A 20,561-nucleotide genomic window follows, 5' to 3' on the forward strand; every position below is an offset into this window, starting at 1 on the left:
GCAACCAAACAACACGATTGAGGCAGAGATGGCGAGAGGAAGGAAGAAAGAAAACTAAGAAAAAGAGCGTCTTTGTTTGGCTTTTTCTTTTTCTTTTTTTTTTGTTCAGTCTAAGCTTTAACGGTGTGATTAGGTGGTTGGAAACAGACTGAAACAACAAAAACAGAGCGTGGCAGGGGGAGAGAAGTGGAGGATGAGGTCAGACTGGTTTACCGTCCCGTTCGGCCCAGACAAGAACAGTCTTTTAAATACAAATAACAGATTGTGATTGGCTCCTGGACACCGTGGGGAGGTGTGGAACGTAATCCTGTTCTGTTTGTTTAAATGTTCACATCAGACAAACAACGTTTTTAGAGACAGTTTTATTATTACAGACAGCACAGCTGTTTCCGACACACATATACAGACACACTGATACATTTCTGAGGATCGATTAGTTTTACATTTAGTTAATCTATACATAAAAACATTCAGGATTCAAGAAAAACAGTTGTGCAGAATATTGATTGTGGGATCACGTTCCCCGTGTGCGTCTCTGTTCTCCTAAGATCCCACTTCTCACGCTTGCACCAAAACAGTGCTGACACTTTCACAGAGTGGCTCCATCACGTGCAGCCTTGTCGTATTTTAGTGTCCCGGGCTGAATAAAAAAAGTTCCCGTCTCAGCTGGATTTCAGGTAATATGCAAGTCCAGAAAACACAAAAGAGAAAAAATGTGGGCTCCTCTTTGAGGTCCAAGTCTCAAAAGCTGCTCCAGTCCTGTTAAAACAATGTCCTCTGGCTTTCATAGGGCACAGAAAAGCAGCAGTGCAAAAGAAAAAGAAAAAAAAAACCTGTTTCCCAGTCACTTCACGAGCACAGTGCCCTTTCACGGACACGGCGAGCCAAGCCGCTGCAGCAGCCTGTTAGAGCCAGGGCTGCAGGCCCAGATCCAGCTGGTGAATTCATATGGTTTCTGTGTTGGCGAGTGGGTTCAAGTAAAGTGGCCGGCTCCGACCGCGCTGTGGCTTCAGGCGCTGGTTATGGGTCTGACCACGCAAGCAAACACTCTGCCTCTGTAAAACACACGGGCATGTGCACACATACGCGCAGGGTGGCCCGACAATAGCTCCGTGTTTCAGAGCGCAGTCACGATGTGGGTTTCCCTCCGAGCTCCGAGTGAACAGGCCGTCTAAAACAATTACTGCAGTCCACAGATGGAATAAATGTGAGATTAGAAAGCGCTAACATCGCCCGGCCATCCCGCAGGCACGCAGGGAGGCAGCGGCGCTCGGTGCTCAGCTCTCTCCACGCTCGGGTGTTCCTTTAGTCCTCGTCCAAAGAGAAGAAAGTCAAATATCTCCCAGGTTGTCGTAAATGATGTCAGGCGACTTTAGTGGCGCCGGGTGGTTCTGGCTGCACCACTTGCTACCAGGTTGGGGCTTGTGCTTCAACACCTTGCTGTACAGCTCCCTCCCCCCTCCTCCACTGCCCCACATGTTGTTGTTGTTGTTGATGTTACTGCCGTGTCTCCCGGGGGGCAACGGCAGGGGGTCCTTGCGAGGAAACGCCCCCTTGCCGGGCTTGGGAGCGGTGACGGGCTTGGGCCACTTGGGCGCTGGCGGGTGCTGCGTGCCGCGACCCGGGCCGTGCTGCATGTGTCTTTGAGGTTCGGACGGCTTCCCCTGCGGGGAGCCGCTGGGGTTCCCCTCCGGTCCCGGCGGGGTCGTCACGTCCTCCTGCCTCCTCTGGCTGAGCAGCTCCAGCCGGGCCTCGTCGTACAGACTCATGCTTAAGCTACTCGGTAAGCCCGCGGTCCCGGTAGCTCGACCCTCGGGTTCGTCGTAGATGTGCTCCATGCAAAGGACCGGGGGGGACGAAGCCCCCTCCGCCTGGCCTCCCGGGGGTCTCTTGGTAGCGTTGGCCCCTCTTCCTGCTCCTCTTCCTCCCGCTGCAGCCCCGTTGAGGCTCAGCCCGCTGATGCAGTCGTAGACGTGCGAGTACAGGCCCCCCGGCTGCTGGTGATCCCCTCCACCGCCTCCGGAGGTGTCGTCCCCCACCGGTCGAAGGCGTGGCGTGGGCACCGGGGGGTTGCATGGGTTGCTGGTGGGGGTCTGACCCTTGATGCTGTCCACCGGGTCAGAGTAGAGGCAGTCGGCGTTCTGCAGAGGCAGGCGGACCGAATCCACCGGCTCCGAGTAAAGACCGGCGAGTTCGTCAGGGGAAGACGCAGCCTTCCCAGACTGCCCCCGGGGAGACCTCGGAGGTGTTCCCCCCGCCATAACCCCCAACATTGCTGGAGGTTCGGGTAAACTCCTCCCTTTGTGTCCTGCTCCAGCTCCTTGCCCCCTTCCTCCTGCTCCTCCTGCTCCTCCTCCTCCTCCGTCTCCTCCCTCCCTCTTACCGAGCACGCCGTCGGCGGAGCCCGGTTTGCTGCCTCCTGAATCACCGTCTGCCTCCCGGCTGCTGCAGCTGCTGCTGTCGCCGCCGCTCCCCGCCGCCATGGCGCTGCCCACGGCGTTGCGTATGTGCTGCAGCGACGGGGGGCAGTCGGGGTCAGAGGCGATGCTGCAGCTGAGGCGGTGCTCCTCGGCCAGAGCCTTCTGCGACTGGATGGCCTGGTCTACCAGCAGGAAGATCTCGTTCCCTTGCTTGGTCTCAAAAGTGAAATTGCCCGGCCCCGAGTCACAGCGGCGGCCGGCTTCGAAGGAAAACATCACCTGATGAAAGACAGGAAGAGGGACGAGGACATGGGTTGAATGCTTGTCATGTAAGTCTGACTTCAGTGATTGACACTACTCAGCTCGTCAAATAAATGCAGAAATGGGATTAAAGATATGAAAGTTAGTTGCAGAAGTTCCTAAACTCTTTGTTATTTGTCTGGCTACTAAAATACACTGAACTCCATTTGTCAGCTTTTTCTGAATACATTTATTTTCTGTAAACACATTAAAAAACAAATCATTATCTTGTTTTAGGTCTGCACAGACGGGGTGTTCATCAGCTTTGTGTCATGTGACAACAAACCACACGGTTCCTTTATAGGTCATCCGTCTGTAAACTGAGAAAATGAACCAATCGAAGTGAGTGACACAAAAAAAAACGACCTCAAAAGATAAATATAATCCGACCACATCTGGTCGAGCTGTCCCGTTTCCACCACCTGCTTATGGCAGTTTGTTCTCACATTTAGCGACACAAACTTCCTCTTCAAGTTCCTCTTTGGAAGAAAAAACTAAAGATGTCTCCATTCATGCGGATACTCACCCGGTCCCTCCCATATCTTCTCAGCAGCTTGTAGGGCCACACTAAGACCTTCCTCTTCGTCTTCGGCTCCTTCAGGACCAAGATGTCGCTTTCAGCTTTCAGCCAGTAGCTGCCTGTGAGCCCGCAGCGCTCCGACGCCTCGGTCCGCTGAACGGTCACCCAGAAGTCATTAACTGCAAACAAAACAGTATGATTCTCGATCACATTTCCAACAGAGACGGCCTAATTAGATTCCCATAAAACTTTAAGGACGCCCGCGCTGCGATATTCAGGCCGGACAGACTGAAACGCTGCAAGAAATGTGCTGCTGGAGAGTCCTTACCCTCCTCTCTGGAGTAGTAGATGAGGTTTTCAGACATCTGCATGTCCTGGGGTCCTCCGTTGGAGTCTGCACTAGTGCTGCTGCTCCCGCTCCCCCCCTGTTACACACACACACACACACACACACACACAGGGTCAAACAGCTGAGAAAGACATATTGTAATATATCTTATGACCATAAGTTCCCATGAAGGAGTTAGTTATACAAATCTTCTACTTGACTCTGAAGTCTGCATGAAAAAGGAGCAGAAAAAACCCACTAAAGGGTCTAAAGAGTGGATGAATGTGCAACAGAAAATAAAGCGGATGAAAACTTCCTCCTGGAAACTCCCTCTGTTTCCTCTCGTCACATATACTCAGGACTGTGCATCTGTGTGAGCACACAACCAAATCTGAGACTGTCCCCCTGAGATATGTGGGAAGATTTTTGCACATAAACATGAAAGAGAGGATTAGGCTAAATGACTATATTTAAAACTATTTTTCCAGTAAGCTAAGGAGCCAGCAGTGACGAATCAAAAATACAAACCACATTTAAAAACACACACAAGGAGATTCTGTTTCTGACACCTCCAAAGCGAGATGTGAAAATACCTGAAATGCGATGTCACACATGGTGTCCATCCAGTCCTTGGCGGTGCTCTTCTCTGCAGCGAACACGTGCGTCTTGTCGTTGGTCTCCACGCAGAACGCTGACATGTTTTCTTTGGGGCAGCTCTCCGTCAGGGCGGGCAGAATGGAGATGCACTCCGACAAGCGGATGATCTTCTTGTCCAGCTTCCTGGTTTTCTCGTTCGAGCCACTTCCCGAGCCTCCAACGGTACCCCCTCCGCCCGAAGGCGCGTCGTAGAACTCCAGGCGGGCTATTCCGTTCTGGCTCGCTGGGTAGAGCACGAACCAGTTCTTCTTCCATTTCTGGAGGGGAACACAACACGGCACATGAGCGGTTACCGCTAACAACTGATGAAAAAGTCAAACCAATCCAATGATCAATACAGTGATCCACCTTCAAATGAGATTTTTTATTAGATAAAATGTGACCCGTTCTTTTGAAACTGTATCACATTTAAACTGAGTGCATTTCTGTCCCATCTCGGGATCGGGAAACCAGTGTTTCATGCGAGCAGGGGGAGTGAGAAGTTTGCAGACGGGCTGGAAGGATGTGAGCAAGAGAGGTCGGCGAACAAGCAGAAAAGGTGATTCTTATCATCTTGCAACACCCATCTTTCCTGTTAAGATGTTCTGAGAGAGGAGAACACCATTTGCATCACAATTGTTTAAAGAGTTACGGGGGGGAAAGTAAAAATACTGATTCAACCACAAATCATTAAAACGCGATGAAGAAAATCTGAGTCAAAATTATATTTCTTTGTCTCCGTTTCACCTATTTCCCTCACTAATGTTTCATGTAGGTGGAATGCGTTGACAGATTTAATGCAGTTTGACTCAGAGCTGCCGCTCGCTCCACGGTTTCCTCCACATTCAATGAGCAGCAGCAAAGCAGCATTACAGGAACAGTCATTCAGGGCTCAGTGAGTCAAAGCATTAACGCCCCCCCCCCTAGAAAAATCAAAGATTGTCAAGTTAAATACATGCCTACAATATAGTCTGATAAAATGTTCCGTTTATCAAATTAAGTGCACTGCAGGAGTTATTTTGACTACAAGTACTTCAGTTTTGATATAAATACTTACATTTGATCAGTTTAGATAAATCAATGAATTGAAGCTCCAACAGTGGTGTTGGTGGGGTTTTTTTGTGGGTTTTTTTTAAACAATACTTGGAATTAAATATGTTGAGGTAAGTATTTGTGGTTCAAGATTTTATCTGTATGAGGAAATTTAAAAAAAGCACAAAATTAAAGAAAAAGTTAACATTAAACCAACTGCATTGTACCATGAAACTGAGTTTCTGTAACTCTCTCCAAATCAGTCTTCTTATGAAGTTGTTAATTTAAAATGCAAATATAGCCCCTATTTCATCTAATATCAATGTATAACTGTTTATATCTAACCTGCCTTCTGCAAACAAGCACCCTTTATGACTAACTGACACAGAGAAGACACCACACCACTACAAGAAGAAGCAACTCACCAAGTAGTCACTACTGTGCAAGACAGCACAACGTTTCTACACAGTACCAGTCAAAGGTTTGGATACACCCACTCAAGCAGTTTGTGCAAGATGATTGAGTTCAAACTAAAACCGAAACTAGCAGAACTGGGTAGTAGAGTTTGGCAAACAGACAGAAAATCTAACCCTTTTATCTTGTAACACTCATCCTTCCTGTCACCAGAAAGAGGAAAAAATAAACCATATGGTGGTGCTGAATAGATCTACATGATTTAATTGTTATCCATTAGACTGAATCCAACATCCACCACAGCCAAACAGGCCAATCATTACGAGGATTAGAGACTTAAAAGGGGAGAAAAATTAAAAGTTTAGATAATATATCATCCAGTTTTCAACTCGAAACCCACATTTTTATGATGATAGTGGTGGAAAATGCTGTAAAAAAAAAAGTTACGATTAACAAAATTTCTTCAGTGCACGGGTTTTTAAAACTTCTAACCCCTCAAACGGTTTTAAAATATGAGGAGGTCGAAACCAGATGACAGGTTTATCATTCCATCCTGAGGAAGGTGAGGAAGAAACAGCTAACAATGAGCCTTCCTCTCAGAGAACAGACAACATGACACGCAATACTCAACAATGAGAAGTACAGCAGATGTGTATGAGTCCAGATGTTCAGGGCTAAATAAATAAATAAATAGAGGATGAATTATATGGGAAATAAAGGGCAGTTATGACACTGATATATGATCGCAGTACCGCCGTGTGACTAAAGCTGAAGCTAAAAGCCTCATCACCCTATAACTCATCTCGGTTACATTTCTCCACAGTGCATGTGTGTGTGTTTCCCCCATCGCTCATACAACGCGGTGGAAGTTGTACAACGGTCAGAGAGCTGAGCTTGTGACAGGAAGGTCAGCGGTTTTAAAATCCTTCAGCCAGCAGGAAAAAAATCCAACGGAGGGACGACAAATGAAAAAGATTACCACTAAAACTCTTCAAATGTGCTCGTGTCAGGGAGATTCGGACAATTCAACATTTAATTTCTGTCTCATTTAACTAAAGGCAGGAATCCAGAATAGTTCTTGTTTAGTCTTGTCAGTTTTATTTCATTTGCTAACAAGCATGTCTGCATCACGTGCTGACAAAGTATTCCAGAAATGCTGAGACTCTCCTGGAGCAATTTATGGATAGTAATGAGGCAAAATAATGATGTTATCTTCAATCGCTGGGTTGGACCAGCACAAACTGGAAATGTATATTGCTGTTACATGAATTGGTATTTCATCTCTTTATTTGAAGAAATAAGTGGTCTGAACCAAAGACAAAAAGACGATCCGAGCTGTGATAAAAATGTCCAAAAGCAAGGCTTTATGGGATTGGATCAGAGCCATTTACACTTCTGTGACTGCAGCATTAAAGCTACACATGCTGCCTTTAAGATGACATGTTCCCTGGGAATATTAATGGATTTGCTGCAGCGCTAACCCGACCTCAACAGAGAACGTAGGAAAAAATATCAAGTATCTTGGGTTCCGGCAGTCTGCAAAAAAAAAAATGTTTGCACTTTGTTTCATTTTCCACATCTTTATAAAACACATCACTATCATTCACAGCCCAAATCTACATACTGACATATGAGTCAGTACAGGTACAGAATCGTGGTATTTGCATGATAAGCCCAGTACAACTATAGCCACAGGGTGTATATATCTACTATCTGCAGGTTTCAGTTTCCTCTTGAAGGTTTTTCAGAGAAAGTTTTATTTTTTGTATTTTAAAAATGTGTATTGTCCCAAATGTGTGTCTAAAAACAGCAGAAAGCACTGTCAATGTGACGACTTTGTAAGTCAGCACATGTGCACGCACACATTCAAGCCAGACAGGACAGGAAACGCGTGGGACTGACACGACTCAGGATTCTCTTTGCTTTCTTCTTCTGCATCCAAGTGTATCTGCACATATATTTCCTCCATCGCCCATCTGGGGTTGTGCACAAGCGAAAGCGTAAACACGCAGACTCAAGACTCCTCAGAAATCAAGCCTGTTCAGTCAGTGAGGACGTGTGATTGCGAAGTGTACTTGGGCTTGGTGTGGGACTTTAAACCCTGCTGCAATACGCCTGTCTTGTGTGTGTTTCTGCATGTGAAACAGCTGGTCTATATAAGGCAACGGAGCGTTATCAGACATTACACCAAGTGGAAATTATGCAAAAAAGATCATGGCAGTAAGACTTCCTCACTGATGTCCTGCCTGTTAGTAAGAGCCAGCAGAAGTGTCCTTTCTCTGAGTCAACTGTTGCAGCTATGGACATGATCTGGGCAGGAAACCGTAACAGCTAATTGGCACACAATTTACCGACTGACACTGCAGCATCTAAATATTCTATGTGGTTTAGTGTGTGTATTAAACCACTTAAAAATACAGGAACACAAATCATTTCAGTAACTGTCACATTAGTTATTTTAAGGATATCATTTCCCCCACGTGTCCTCGTGTTTGCATGCAGGCCGATGTTGCCAGAGAGATGGATACATGCTCTGGCGCTGCCGAAAAACAAAGATCCTCTCAGTCTTTTGTGGTACGATGAAACTGAATCACTCAACCGTGTTCCCAATGACCAGAAGCAGACGTCGGTGAATATGTGGGAGCAATTAGTTATCCGTCATCTGTCAATCGTCTCTCTGTGTGTGCGTGTTCAAGAGAGCGAAGGTTTTTCTGTTTATCAGGGCATGTTTTGTTACAGTCGGTTTGAGTAAAAGGAAGAAAGAAGAACAGCACAAGTTCTTTGTGATGCGTGTCTGTGAGAAAGTGAGATCGGGCCATAAAAAAAAGAAAAGAACTGACTATTAAAAACAGCTTTGACCACAGAGTAAATGGTTTTACTGGTCTCTGCTAATAGTGCAACAATAGTGCACATGGTAAACCTTGTATTTCCTCTGCATGTCATGTTAAACAAAAGGAATATTTGTAGAATAGAGAAATATTTACACAGGTCTATTAGTAGGTCAACTTAGATAACAAAAGTGATGGTAAAAGAACAGAAAATACATGTAGTGCCAAAAGATTACAGATAACCAAACACAATTCAGGTGCCAAGTGCTGCCATGAGCCGCCGTCGTGGTTACTGTTTAATCTTCCTTCAGTTTACATAACAATTTATCAAATGTAGGTCCAAAAAGAGTCCAAGATAACACGCTTCAACAAACAGTTCAAAAGATATGAATTTTCTGTTTAAAAAGACTAAAATAGCAGGAAAAAAAAAAGAAAAACACATTTGTGAAGCTAAATTCAGTTGTCCTGGCCAGACGTACACAATCACCTCGTGAAAAGGTTCTGGTACCAGCACAGATCCGAACCAATCACAACAGTGTGGCATTTTACTATAGAACAAAGGTAAACATCCATGTTGATCTTCTGCATGTTACATTGGCAGTTTAGTCCAAACAAGACATTTAACTGTCTGTTTTGTTTGGGATTGGAAAGGAATAAAATAAACTCTTTTTGGCTCAACATTCATCGTATCGTAATACCCCATCTAGACTAAAGCATCCCTCTGCAATCTCCAGAAATGTAATCTATATAGTATACATTAGCACTTTAAATGACAAATAAAGGTGGATGAATACAAACAAAATATTTGATAATGTAAGAACTTAATTTAAAACGAGGAAACTGGAGTCCAGTTTAGCGTTTCTAGTTTCTAAAAACGTTCCTGTTCTGCTAAGATTTAAATCAGAAATGGAAACACAATTCAGAAAACCCCACAAAAGCTGGTGCTTTTCAAAGCAAGTCACAAACGTGAGGTTTGGTGTGCTTTGCAGTAAGTATTAACATATCTGTTATGTTACTGTAACCACAATATCAGATTAGTAAGTAAACCTGCAAACAGCACTTCTCAAAAGATCCAACTTGTTGGATGTAGCGTGTCTAGAAGCATTAACTACAGGTAGCAGTCAAATGAAATTCCGCCCCCACTTCCTGCTTCTTATTCAGAGTGTGTGTGTGTGGGGGGGGGACAAACTATGATGAGCCCAAAAGGTATGAAAGTGACATTTCTCGAGCTACTGTTTGATTTGACTGTTCTGGGCTAACTTCGCTCGTTAGGGTGCAACAGCATTAAGACGCAAGGAGGGAGTTGGTAGATGATGCGATTCATGGCATTTCTGAGAGTTTGAACTATCTGAACTATAATTTAATTGACTTTGAGAAGTTTTAAATTGAAAAAGGTCCTGATGTAAGACCTCTGGTCCCCAAATAGTCCCTGTTCACACAAAAAAAAGGAGGAGACGCTGAGACACTTTAGATTCAAGAGAGGGAAGAAAAGACTAAAGCAGGTGCTTTAAATGTCCTTTAAATACTGAGGGATATCCAGACATATGATTAACTGCTTCAAAATCAGTACAAAAACTTAAAAAACTGATCAAAAAGGAGGAGAACTGTGTGTAGTTTTTGTTCTCCGTTAGTCACTGCATCATGATAATCTCATTCATGTCGAGGTTCAGCTTTCAGAGCCGTAAAGAATATATATGCGAAAGGAAATTACATAAACTAAAAATTGAATTACAATGAAAGCACAATCTACTTTATTTCTCTAAAATGGCAACACAAACGCAACTGAAATTACCCTCTTTCAGAGCAAACCACCAATTTTGTCATAGATGTGTTATTTGTATACATAACAGGATATGACTGCAATTCATCATGCATCCAATTTTAAAAGATGCATCGAGTCCGCCTTTGACATACAGAATAATACCAACATTACAGGGTGAATGACGTGTGCAGAAAATTTACTTTCCTTCAATTAGTCCTTATGACAAAGGCATCTTGGTATAGTCAGCACTGACTTAATCATAACTTTTTATGAGCATCAAAGCATTAAATCATACCATTCTTCCTAAAAACACACCTATGACATATATTAGTCGAATTACACACTTTTCCTTACTTCGTCATTACTACAAGTGACCTTTTGCCTTATTTCTTGGAAATATGACTTATCGCCTGAGAAGAACAAAGGAAGAATAAAAGATGAAGAGAATAATTGACATGAGAACCCATTAATGCATTACTCAGACTTCAATCATGAACTATTACATATGAATCTGGACGCCTCAGGCGTTTGTGATTCTGCTTTACTGAGACACACCCCAGCTATTCAAGTGGCAGCTCCTCTTGGCTTGAACTGTTTTGAGAGCCATTCCCATTTATAGAAACTTCATTTGTGGTTGGCAGAGAAAAAAATAAAAAATACTAACGACAGTCTAAAAGCTTTTTGTAGCTCCAGGGTGTAGCTGAACCCTCAGCAAGTCCAAGCACTTCCAGCCTGAATTACTGGCAGACAAGCTGATGAAGTGTCCGGAGAAAAGAGTAGATATGTGATGTTCACTGTCACACCCCGGCGCTAAAGAAGGAACCTGGAGATTCTGTCCAAAATGCTTATAATTTTCCAAATATATTTAATGTTTGATGAAAAAATAAGGAGCATTCAGTTGAGTTAGTACTTGGGAGGGAACTTTAAAACCCAATGACTCCCGAACCTACCCCAGCTCAACCCAACGGCTTCATTTAAATAAAAGAAAAAGGTCCATATCGAGTACTGAGGAGCTACCGTTGTATTAGGATTGAATGCATCTCTCAGATTTCTTGTAGATTCATACAAAGGAAACACTGGAAACAGATAAAAGGACTGAAAATGTATACAAATTGTAAGATCCTAAATGGTTATATCGACAAGGAACATACCATGGATGGATGGATGGATGGATGGTAAATGGATGGAAATAAACCATTATAAAAAAATATATCCATCCATGTATCAAGAAGTAAAACCAGCTTAAGTTCTTGAACAAGTAGAAAAATAAACAAGGTATAACTTATAAGCATCAACACTCTGTTGGCCTCGGGTCTTCAGGAAAGTCTTTGCACAAACACGAGCCGTAATAAGACAAGGACAAAGGACAATGCACTGTGGGTTTTAGTAGTTACTTTAGGTAACTTCAAGAGACTTCTAACTGAGGACCCAAGTGTCCTGGAGGGTCAGCAGTATAAAGGCACATCATCACCAATTTAACCACTGAAGAGACTTTAAAAAACAACGCATGAGTTCTGGTTCTGGTCTTTGTCAACATGTGTGTTCCTGAGTTTTGTAGCTGAGATCAGAGACCAGACATCAGAGCATTGCAGCAGTCAGTCCTGCGTGAAATAAAAGCATGCAAGAGAATCTCTGCATTGGCTTGAGAGTGAAAACACACATGCACACTCTGGGTACCGTCTTTGAAATATAGCTGCAGCTCAACGGTTTACATCCTCACGGCCTACAGTAACTGTCATTACTTCACACATCACAAACCAACCGTCTGCAAACTTGGGCTGGACATTGCTGCTTCGCTCTTGTATCACATCTTCGCAGCATGCATGTGGGGAACCAGCCTTTATATACGTGTCTGTGCGCAAGTGAGGCTGTCCACTGACAGCTCCTGGTGATTGCAAAATACGCCCTAAAAACCTCACTCTAGTTTCAACACTTTTAGCGCAGCCAAAATTCAGCTTCCTGTTCAATACTTTTCAACTGTGATGCTTTTTTTTTTCTTCTCAGAGTTCTTCTATTCTCTTCTGCTCTACACTGGAAAGATAACATCTTTTTTTTTGTTTGGTTGGTTTATTTTTTTTTTTTTTTTTAATTGCAGAGATAATCATTCAAAAAGGGCATTGAAAGTGTGTTTTGTTTGTATGAATATGAATTGTGAAGTGGTGATTTCAGGGCAGGAAACATGGCCAGCATGTTTTGTCAGTCCATCTCATATGACCAGAGAGACACAGCCAAACAAAGACCCTCTTACAAGTCTTCAAGTGTAACTGAGTTCTTATCCAGCGGTGCTGTGAAGCAAAAGTGTGTATGGATGAAAAGGACAAAAACAAGCCCACCCCACAAACAAACACACAAACAAGTGACACGAATAGGTGGCAACTGCAGTGAGAACACAAGTTCATGGCTTGAACTTGCCAGTTTTTTGAACACTCTTTTGTGACGTGTTAGTTGTGAAAAGTGTCTCCTATGCACAAACACACACATACACACATAAAAACAACACAAACACCTATCTTTTCTCCCCCGGTGCTGATTTACTTCAGAAAAATGACTTTCAATTACATTTGCTGAGTGGTGTCCATGTCACTGGGGCTTCTCCAGTTTCAGTGCATGCTCAAAAGCGTTTTATTGTAAAAAACCACATGAAAACAAGGCCAGAGCAGTGGAGCAGTCACATAACTTCCTCTCTCTGCAGGTACAGATGGATTGGATGCCATCAGCCACCAGAAATGAGTCATTAGTTGTATCAACATGTGCGTCTTTAGCTGCAAGAGCTGAAGTGATGAATTTTTGGGTCACAGACTGGAACGGTTGGAAGATAGCCTCATTGTTTTTCATGATTAAATACATTTTACATGTCTAAATGGCCTAAATATTAAAGTGTGCATGCCTGCATGCTGCAGTGTGGTTAACTCCTGACACACTTTATTTACTGTGTGTGGAAGCTGAGTAGTAATGCGCTCTTTATAATTCCCTGTCCTCAGATATCAGTGGGTTAATGCTGTTATTAAGCATATTTTCTTTGGGATCACTGGTCATTTTCTTATCAACTATAAAATTGAAAGTATTTTCTGGGACTTACCTTCCCAAACTTCTGGTGCTGCACATAAAGTTGTCCCTCCTTCACGTGGGTGTCCATATCTTCCCAAAACACTAATGTCCACCCTTCTCCAGATAAAAAAGTAACTTCAGCTTGACTTAAAATTAAAAAAAACACTTTTATGGGTTTATTTCTCCTTTAACCCCAGACAACTTCCCCCTTTTCTCACTTCCGCTCCCCGAGCATTAAAACATTTCTCATGTAATTCTCGCCCAAAACTAACATTGTGGAAGCTAAAAACTCCGTACCGACACCGACTTGTTCCTACAAGCTTAAATAAAGTGTAAATGTTGTCGGAGGGACGTGTATGTGTCTCCTCTCACTCCTCCTGTGAGGATGGACCGGCCAAAAAAGATACATATAAACACAGCACGCTGCGTCCGGGCTGGGCCTTTCAAAATAAAAGTATCTATAAAGATGTTCCAATATAATTATTTTCTCCTTTCTGAAAACAATTCTGAAATCTGGGCTTTGGGAATTAGCAAATACTAAATATTATTTGGTTATGAATCTGATACTCTTTTTTTTTCTTCTTTTTTTAACAATTTCAACAATCTTGGTCCTGACATATGGGAATTTATTTATTTTCTATAACATGAAGTCCAGATTTTGCTGCTACAGTTCATCTATTTTTCCCTTTGACTTGATAAACTTGTACTTTTTCTCATAATTGCTCATTTTAAGAACCGTCTGTGTCAAACTCTGATCTTCCATATTTTTCACAATAATGGTAAAATTACGGAGCCCCTCTGGTGACATTTGAAAAAAATGAAATAATACTTGGCCACGCATTAATAACTCGTGGCCACAGGTTAATATCTCGTGGCCACGAGATAATCAATGCAACTTCCTTGGTGGGATGGTTATTCATCATTAATAACGGTAATTATAGTCTATTTATATTAAAGAGCAAAAGTATTGTCATGGCGAGTGTAGTAATGATATTAATAACTCGTGGCCACGAGTTAATATCTCGTGGCCACGCATTAATTATCTCGTGGCCACGCATGGATTATCTCGTGGCCACGCATGGATTATCTCGTGGCCACGAGTTATTAACTCGTGGTCACGACTTATATCAATAAGTCGTGGCCACGAGTTATTAATGCGTGGCCCCGCATTATTTTATTTTTTTCAAATGTCACCAGAGGGGCTCCATATAAAATACATAAATAAAGCAATAAATTATTTAATTAACTATGTATTTGTTATTTGTGTAAGTTTATCTGATATTATGAATAGTCAAATGAACATGACATAATTCAGCAAAAGTCTAGAAATAAGGGTTTGGAAACATTTGGGTATATTTAGAATAGGATATAATAGAACTGGTCCTGAGAGCTACTTTGGAGAAAAAAAACTTCTTAAAAGTATTTTAAGAAATAGTTATATGGTGGATTTTATTTAGAAATAAGAGCAACATCCGGTGTAGTGTGTATGTCGCATGAGTGAGCAGCGGGGACAGCGTGGTGAACGCAACGAGCCGCTCCTCTACTTTCCTCTTCCCACCTCCACAGGTTGTGTAACTTCTCTCTTGATTTGAACTGTGACACACTCAGTTTCCGACCATAACTGTAAGCACACAACCCAAGTTTATACTTTTTCAGTTGTTGTTCTCCTTAAGTGATAGGACAGTAACAGTAGAGCATCAACTCACTGCAGAACTAAATATTACAGAAGACTTATTTCGAAAGGGGAAATAAAATGCAACATCTCAGCACAAAAGAATTATTTATATACAAAAACACTTTCAGTTCAGGAGTATAGCAGTGTTTTTCAGTTAGGCTGTATAAAGTTGGCAAGTGAAAGTGCTCATCAGATTAATGTGTTGCAGATGCCTCCTGTTGGCTCACTGTCACTTTCAACCCCCAAGTGGTGCTAAATCCCCGTTTAAAACACTGACTGGACTTTTTTAAAGTCACAAATAATAGGTTTTATTGTTGTTGTGTCACATTTAGGCATTTAAGCCCTCAGTGAAGGACATAAACAAATGTTTTCTACATTACTGTATGTTAATTTATAAAGGCATCACAATAGCATGATAAGAATCACGAAGTTTTAGTGTCTATATTTTAGTAATTTGACTCATATGTGAAGATTATTGTTGATCTAAATTTATTGTGCATGTTCTTTTTTTGTTTCGTTTTTTGCAAATATATTCTTTAGTCTTTTATTGTTTGTTTACAACTTTTACACTTACAAGTGAATGGACTGCACAACTGCCACCTACTGGTAGCAAAGTGTTACTGCAGGTTGAGATTCAACTCTCGCGAGATCTGACGTGTTTGCTGGTCCACAACAGGAACTGAGAAATGGCATCAGTGTTCGGCGGAGTTGAAGGGTAAAAATGAGTTAAAAAATACATTTAAAAGCTTTTCCAAGTTGATTTTTATTAATATTACATTAATATTTATGTATACTAGTGATTATTAGTCCTGTTTTAACGCTGTCATGTCTAAACTGGAATTATACAGGACTTTGCTGAGGCGGAGTTCAGGGAAGCTCTGTGCTTGCACCTCGTGATCATATTTTACATCACTTGTCAGCTAAACTGTCAGCATTTATTTTAAATGGACCTTTAAACCACAGCATGAATGTGAAAATATGATATTTTGAGGCGTTTTTGTGTATTTGAACCGTTTTTGTCTCATCGGTGTATTAATGTACCGCAGCAAGTGAACGTCTCCTTTTGAATTTTGTACACGTACTTCTGTGTGTGTGTGTGTGTGTGTGTGTGTGTGTGTGTGTGTGTGTGTGTGTGTGTGTGTGTGTGTGTGTGTGTGTGTGTGTGTGTGTGTGTGTGTGTGTGTGTGTGTGTGTGTGTGTGTGTGTGTGTGTGTGTGTGTGTGTGTGTGTGTGTGTGTGTGTGTGTGTTTATAACCCAGAGGAGGGACCCACTCCAAAACAGTGCTGCTGTCAGGAGATGGGAAGATCCTGACAGAAGTAGAGGGACCCTGTACCAATCACTGGGTAAGCGCCACAGGGAGTGATGGAGGCAGGTTTGATGAGTGGAGATATGATACAACGACAGGGAGGGACAATTTACATAGATCCTCTCATCAAGCAGCTTGTCTTATGTGCTTCACAGTTGATTGGGAAGGAAAAATGCACCGAAAACATCAATGACATGGTCCAGAGAGCCAAGATTCAGGCAGGACTGAACCCAGACACACCTATTCATTGCCTGGTCAGTAAAACTATGTGTCATGTGCACATTTTTCAATACTAAAACAATGTCAAGTCTGAATTTTGGATCTGATTGTGTAAAGGGAATGTCTTTGAGTGGAGGTGAGCAAAAGGATGCCATCGAAAAACTGATTGCCTATATGAAGGAACGCTTCCCCAATCTCAGCGAGCACTACCTCATCACCACCGATGCTATTGGTGCAATGGCAACGGCCAGTGATCGAGGTAACCTGTCATTTTCTGTCTTGTCTTTAGAACTCAGCACAAAGCTTCATGGCAGGAGTCATGTGTAGGTTTTACCCTTAATTTTTTTTGTAAATATATTATTTTCAGTTTTCTGACAAGTGTAGTTAAATACAGCATATAAATATAAAATTTGTAATATTTAGTTTGATCTACTTCCATAACATCTGCTCTCAGGTTCGAAGGCTGGACTTGTGGCTTGATACTTTACCCTCTTGGGTGTGTTTACATAAAGGTGTTCACGTGTCTTGCTAAGCTTTATGGCCTGATGTGACGAGCAGAGTCATCCTTACTATCTATTTATTTCTACTTCTCAGGAGGTGTAGTCCTGATATCAGGAACCGGCTCTAACTGCAAGTTAGTCAACCCTGACGGCTCACAGATCGGTTGCGGAGGCTGGGGTCACTTGATGGGCGATGAAGGCTCAGGTAACTATGGTGATATATGTTCCTTATGAATACCTTTATAGCTGCACACTGTTGAAAGACCCATGCTTTTGTTGTTTCTTTAAACTCTCTCAGCATTCTGGATTGCTCATCTGGCTGTGAAGACAGTATTCAATGCCAGAGACAACCTGGTTGTGCCTCCTCATGACATCACACATGTTAAAAAAGCCATGGAGGAGTATTTCCAGGTCAAGCTGCAACAGCAGCAAGAACTGTTTTTACCTCCAGAATAACACTATTTCACATGTTAAGAGCATACATAAGTGTCAGGGTTAAATAAAAGAAGAAGAAGCTGACATAGTATTTATCTCAGGTGTCAGATCTGATGGGCATGCTGCCACACTTGTACAGAAACTTTCAGAAGTCCCACTTCGCTGGTTTCTGCAAGAAGTTGTCTGAAGGTAGGAATCTTTAATATTCCCGCTCCATTTTTGAAACGAGAAGAAGAAAAAAAAACAAATGTAACAAATATTACGTGTCTGGATATGTCAAAGGTGCAGAGGCAGGTGATGCTCTGTGCCAGTATGTGTTTGCTCAGGCTGGGAGAGTTCTGGCGCAACATGTCGAAGCAGTCTTACCTGCAGCACAGGAGGTAACTCACAATGTACAATCTGATGCTTTTACACATTTCTTATTGACTCTGGATATGAAAAAAAATATATATATGTGTGTGCGTGTGTTGTTTTTTTTTTTGTTTTTTTTATCAGCCATTATTAAGTGGTGACCTGGGCCTACCCATCCTGTGTGTGGGCTCTGTGTGGAAGAGCTGGTCTTTATTGAAGCCAGGTCAGTGTCTCTGTGGCCGTAAATCACGACTGAACTGCATTTTTCTTCACCGCTTTTCACTCCCAGAGACACATCTGATGAAGCTGCTGTCCAGAGGAAGTTTTCTCTGAATTTTCTACATCTGTCTCTCATCAGGGTTCACAGAGGTCCTAGATAAAGCTGTGTCATCTGACAAGGGCCGTTTCCATGGCTACAGCCTCCTGATTTTGCAGCAGTCCTCAGCGCTCGGGGGCGCCAGACTTGGAGCGGAGAGTTTGGGTGCCAGCATAAAAATGGATTACGTAGCCAATGCAAAAGTCTTCTATAAACACACTTCCAAAGGCCAACAGTAACAACAGAGTAAAATATCCAGTTTGTACCAAATTTTTATGGTTTACAACTCTTTACTTTGATTTGAAGTATGATAACTGTTTACAACTGGTCTTGGATATGATTTAATCTCACCATGACATTCTGAAAGATTATTTGAAAAGAAATCAAAGTTTAGCTGCTGTGACAAGCGAGTTGATGAATTCCATTGTACTGTACTTTTTTTCGGGGGGGGGGGGGGCTTTTGAATACTCATGATTTATAATAAAAGAGCTGATGATTTTAAGAATGGTTTGTTCAAGGTTGTAAATAATCTTTGACCCCCTCAATTCGTGGAAAAGCCAAAGCTCACCAACCGTTCTGCCCTGAGTTATTAGGGTTCAATAAGTGAGACCTTTGGAAGGAAAAATCGTTGTTTACTGATGCTCTTAAGTTTCATTGATTTTAGAAAAGTGTAATCCAGGTTATGACACACTGGCTTATACAAACTGATTGAGACGTTAATGGCATCAGGGATGAGGTGGCAAGAAGGGGGATGGATGCTCAGAAAGATTGTATCAGTTAAAAACAGAAAAGATGAGGTGAGTTTGACACCCTAGTAGGGTGGATTACTCTAAAACTTAATATGTAGGTCCTGTCGATGCGTCTCAGACTCTCATCTTTACTATTCAGTCTGTACAACCCTCACATTTTTGACTGGTTACATAAATGAGAGCTGTTAAATCATCTTGAAAGCTGTCTTTTTCACAAGGCATGTAATATTGAGCCATCATATTCATGTTAGACATATTTGCAATAAACCTGAGGGGTTGCTCCTAGTATTCCAATGAGTTGCTTGGATGTCCTGTAAATCAGAGTTCAAAGTGTAGGAAATAAGCAGTCAAAAAAAGATAAGGAATAACCAGTACTCGATTTGAGGGGGGATGGCATGCCCCCTGAAATAAAAACGGCCAAAATCACCCCCCCTGTAAAACTGCCATCCCCCCTTTCCATCCCTTATGTCATTTCATCAATGAATGTAGTATTATTGCTATTTCAACATTTAGAGTCATCACCAGAAAAATAACTTATTTGACAATTTTCACCTGTTTCAAGTTCAATTGAAATAAGTAGGAAAATCTGCCAGTGGGACAATATTTATCTTATTACAAGCAAAAAAATCCTGTTCCACTGGCAGATTTTTCTACTTATTTCAAGTGAAAATCTACTTGAAACAGGTGAAAATTGTTGTTTTTTCCAGTGATGACTCTTGTTTTAAGTATAATGAGATTTTTTATTAAAATGAGACATTTTAACTAGAAATAGGACAAATATTCTTGTTAAGATTTTGAGTTTTTGCAGTGATCCATTTTACTTATCCTGTGAAGGACAGAGTCATATTGATAAGTTCAGAAAACTGTTTTTTTTTTTTGTGTTTTGACGTAAGCCCAATGGATATTTAAAGCTTACAGAAGGCTGCATTTAACTGCTGCTATGTCATTCCTGCAGTATTTCTGCAGGTGTTTTGGTCAGTGCTATTATTTGTAATATATTATATTATTTCTAATCAGCACAAATTATCTGTCCCCATATGATAAAATCCACCATCCCCCCTGATTTTTTTTTACAACTCGAGTACTGGGAATAACTAAGGATAAGGAAAAAAATAAGCAATGGTAGGAAAATGTAAAAGAAGTAGCAATAGTTATTGGTAACAATGAGAGACTTCAATGGAAATAATATGTTTAATTATAAACACCGTATAGAATATGTTTAATTATAAACAGTGTGGAAAAACATTCCACAGACTAACAGAAGCTGCTCTACTGAGCGGTGATAATACACCAATATCACTTTGCCAAGGAAAAATCATAATCATGTTCCTGAGGTCACCCTTTGAGGTAAACACTCTTTTTTTCAGTTAACTTTGTTCATCCTTAATGTGATTTATGCAACAATGCTAGTCAAAAAAGAAAAAGGAGGATAATAATATGCTGAAGAAGCTACTCCTAAAGCTTATGAACGCGACGTTTTCGACTAAAGGCGTTTATTTACACTGTTGTTTGTTTTTAAACCTGCACATACCACTTTTAGCCACTTGGGGGAAGCAGAAACAAAATAAAATAAAATAATGAAATAAAACTGACCTTCCGTTACCAGGGTTACCAAACATAAGATGTTAGCGGTTGGCGTTTAATATCGTGTACGTTTGTTTTCTGACCATGTCACCTATGTTATTCCCTTCTTTTTTTACCTTTATGTATTGTTTTTAGTG

General features: G+C 41.7%; 2 protein-coding genes across 2 annotated transcripts; one reads left to right on the forward strand and one right to left on the reverse strand.

Annotated features, from left to right (window-relative positions):
- Window positions 1-359: 359 nt before the first annotated feature.
- Window positions 360-13,654, reverse strand: dok1b (docking protein 1b). Its single transcript, XM_061710364.1, has 5 exons — window positions 13,320-13,654; window positions 4,162-4,482; window positions 3,569-3,665; window positions 3,247-3,419; window positions 360-2,699 (listed from the first exon to the last, which is right to left on the reverse strand). Exons 1-5 carry the CDS (start codon window positions 13,374-13,376, stop codon window positions 1,332-1,334), a joined length of 2,016 nt encoding a protein of 671 aa, XP_061566348.1. The 5' UTR covers window positions 13,377-13,654; the 3' UTR covers window positions 360-1,331.
- A 1,886-nt stretch (window positions 13,655-15,540) lies between these two features.
- nagk (N-acetylglucosamine kinase) lies at window positions 15,541-18,588 on the forward strand. Its single transcript, XM_061709869.1, has 10 exons — window positions 15,541-15,678; window positions 16,223-16,307; window positions 16,426-16,524; window positions 16,607-16,748; window positions 17,084-17,194; window positions 17,288-17,400; window positions 17,526-17,613; window positions 17,707-17,804; window positions 17,920-17,998; window positions 18,134-18,588. Exons 1-10 carry the CDS (start codon window positions 15,650-15,652, stop codon window positions 18,328-18,330), a joined length of 1,041 nt encoding a protein of 346 aa, XP_061565853.1. The 5' UTR covers window positions 15,541-15,649; the 3' UTR covers window positions 18,331-18,588.
- Window positions 18,589-20,561: the final 1,973 nt, after the last annotated feature.

This window comes from Cololabis saira, chromosome 20, assembly GCF_033807715.1.
Source record: "Cololabis saira isolate AMF1-May2022 chromosome 20, fColSai1.1, whole genome shotgun sequence".
Lineage (NCBI taxonomy): Eukaryota > Metazoa > Chordata > Actinopteri > Beloniformes > Belonidae > Cololabis > Cololabis saira.

Bases quoted from the DNA above. Each gene is read 5' to 3' on its own strand.
- dok1b (XM_061710364.1), bottom strand. From the start codon at position 13,376: ATGGACACCCACGTGAAGGAGGGACAACTTTATGTGCAGCACCAGAAG. The intron at 4,483-13,319 runs GTAAGTCCCAGA...GTTCCCCTCCAG, and splicing joins AGCACCAGAAGTTTGGGAAG to AAATGGAAGAAGAACTGGTT. The intron at 3,420-3,568 runs GTAAGGACTCTC...TTTTGTTTGCAG, and splicing joins CTACTACTCCAGAGAGGAGG to TTAATGACTTCTGGGTGACC.
- nagk (XM_061709869.1), top strand. From the start codon at position 15,650: ATGGCATCAGTGTTCGGCGGAGTTGAAGG. The intron at 16,308-16,425 runs GTAAGCGCCACA...TGTGCTTCACAG, and splicing joins GACCCTGTACCAATCACTGG to TTGATTGGGAAGGAAAAATG. The intron at 16,525-16,606 runs GTCAGTAAAACT...GATTGTGTAAAG, and splicing joins ACACACCTATTCATTGCCTG to GGAATGTCTTTGAGTGGAGG.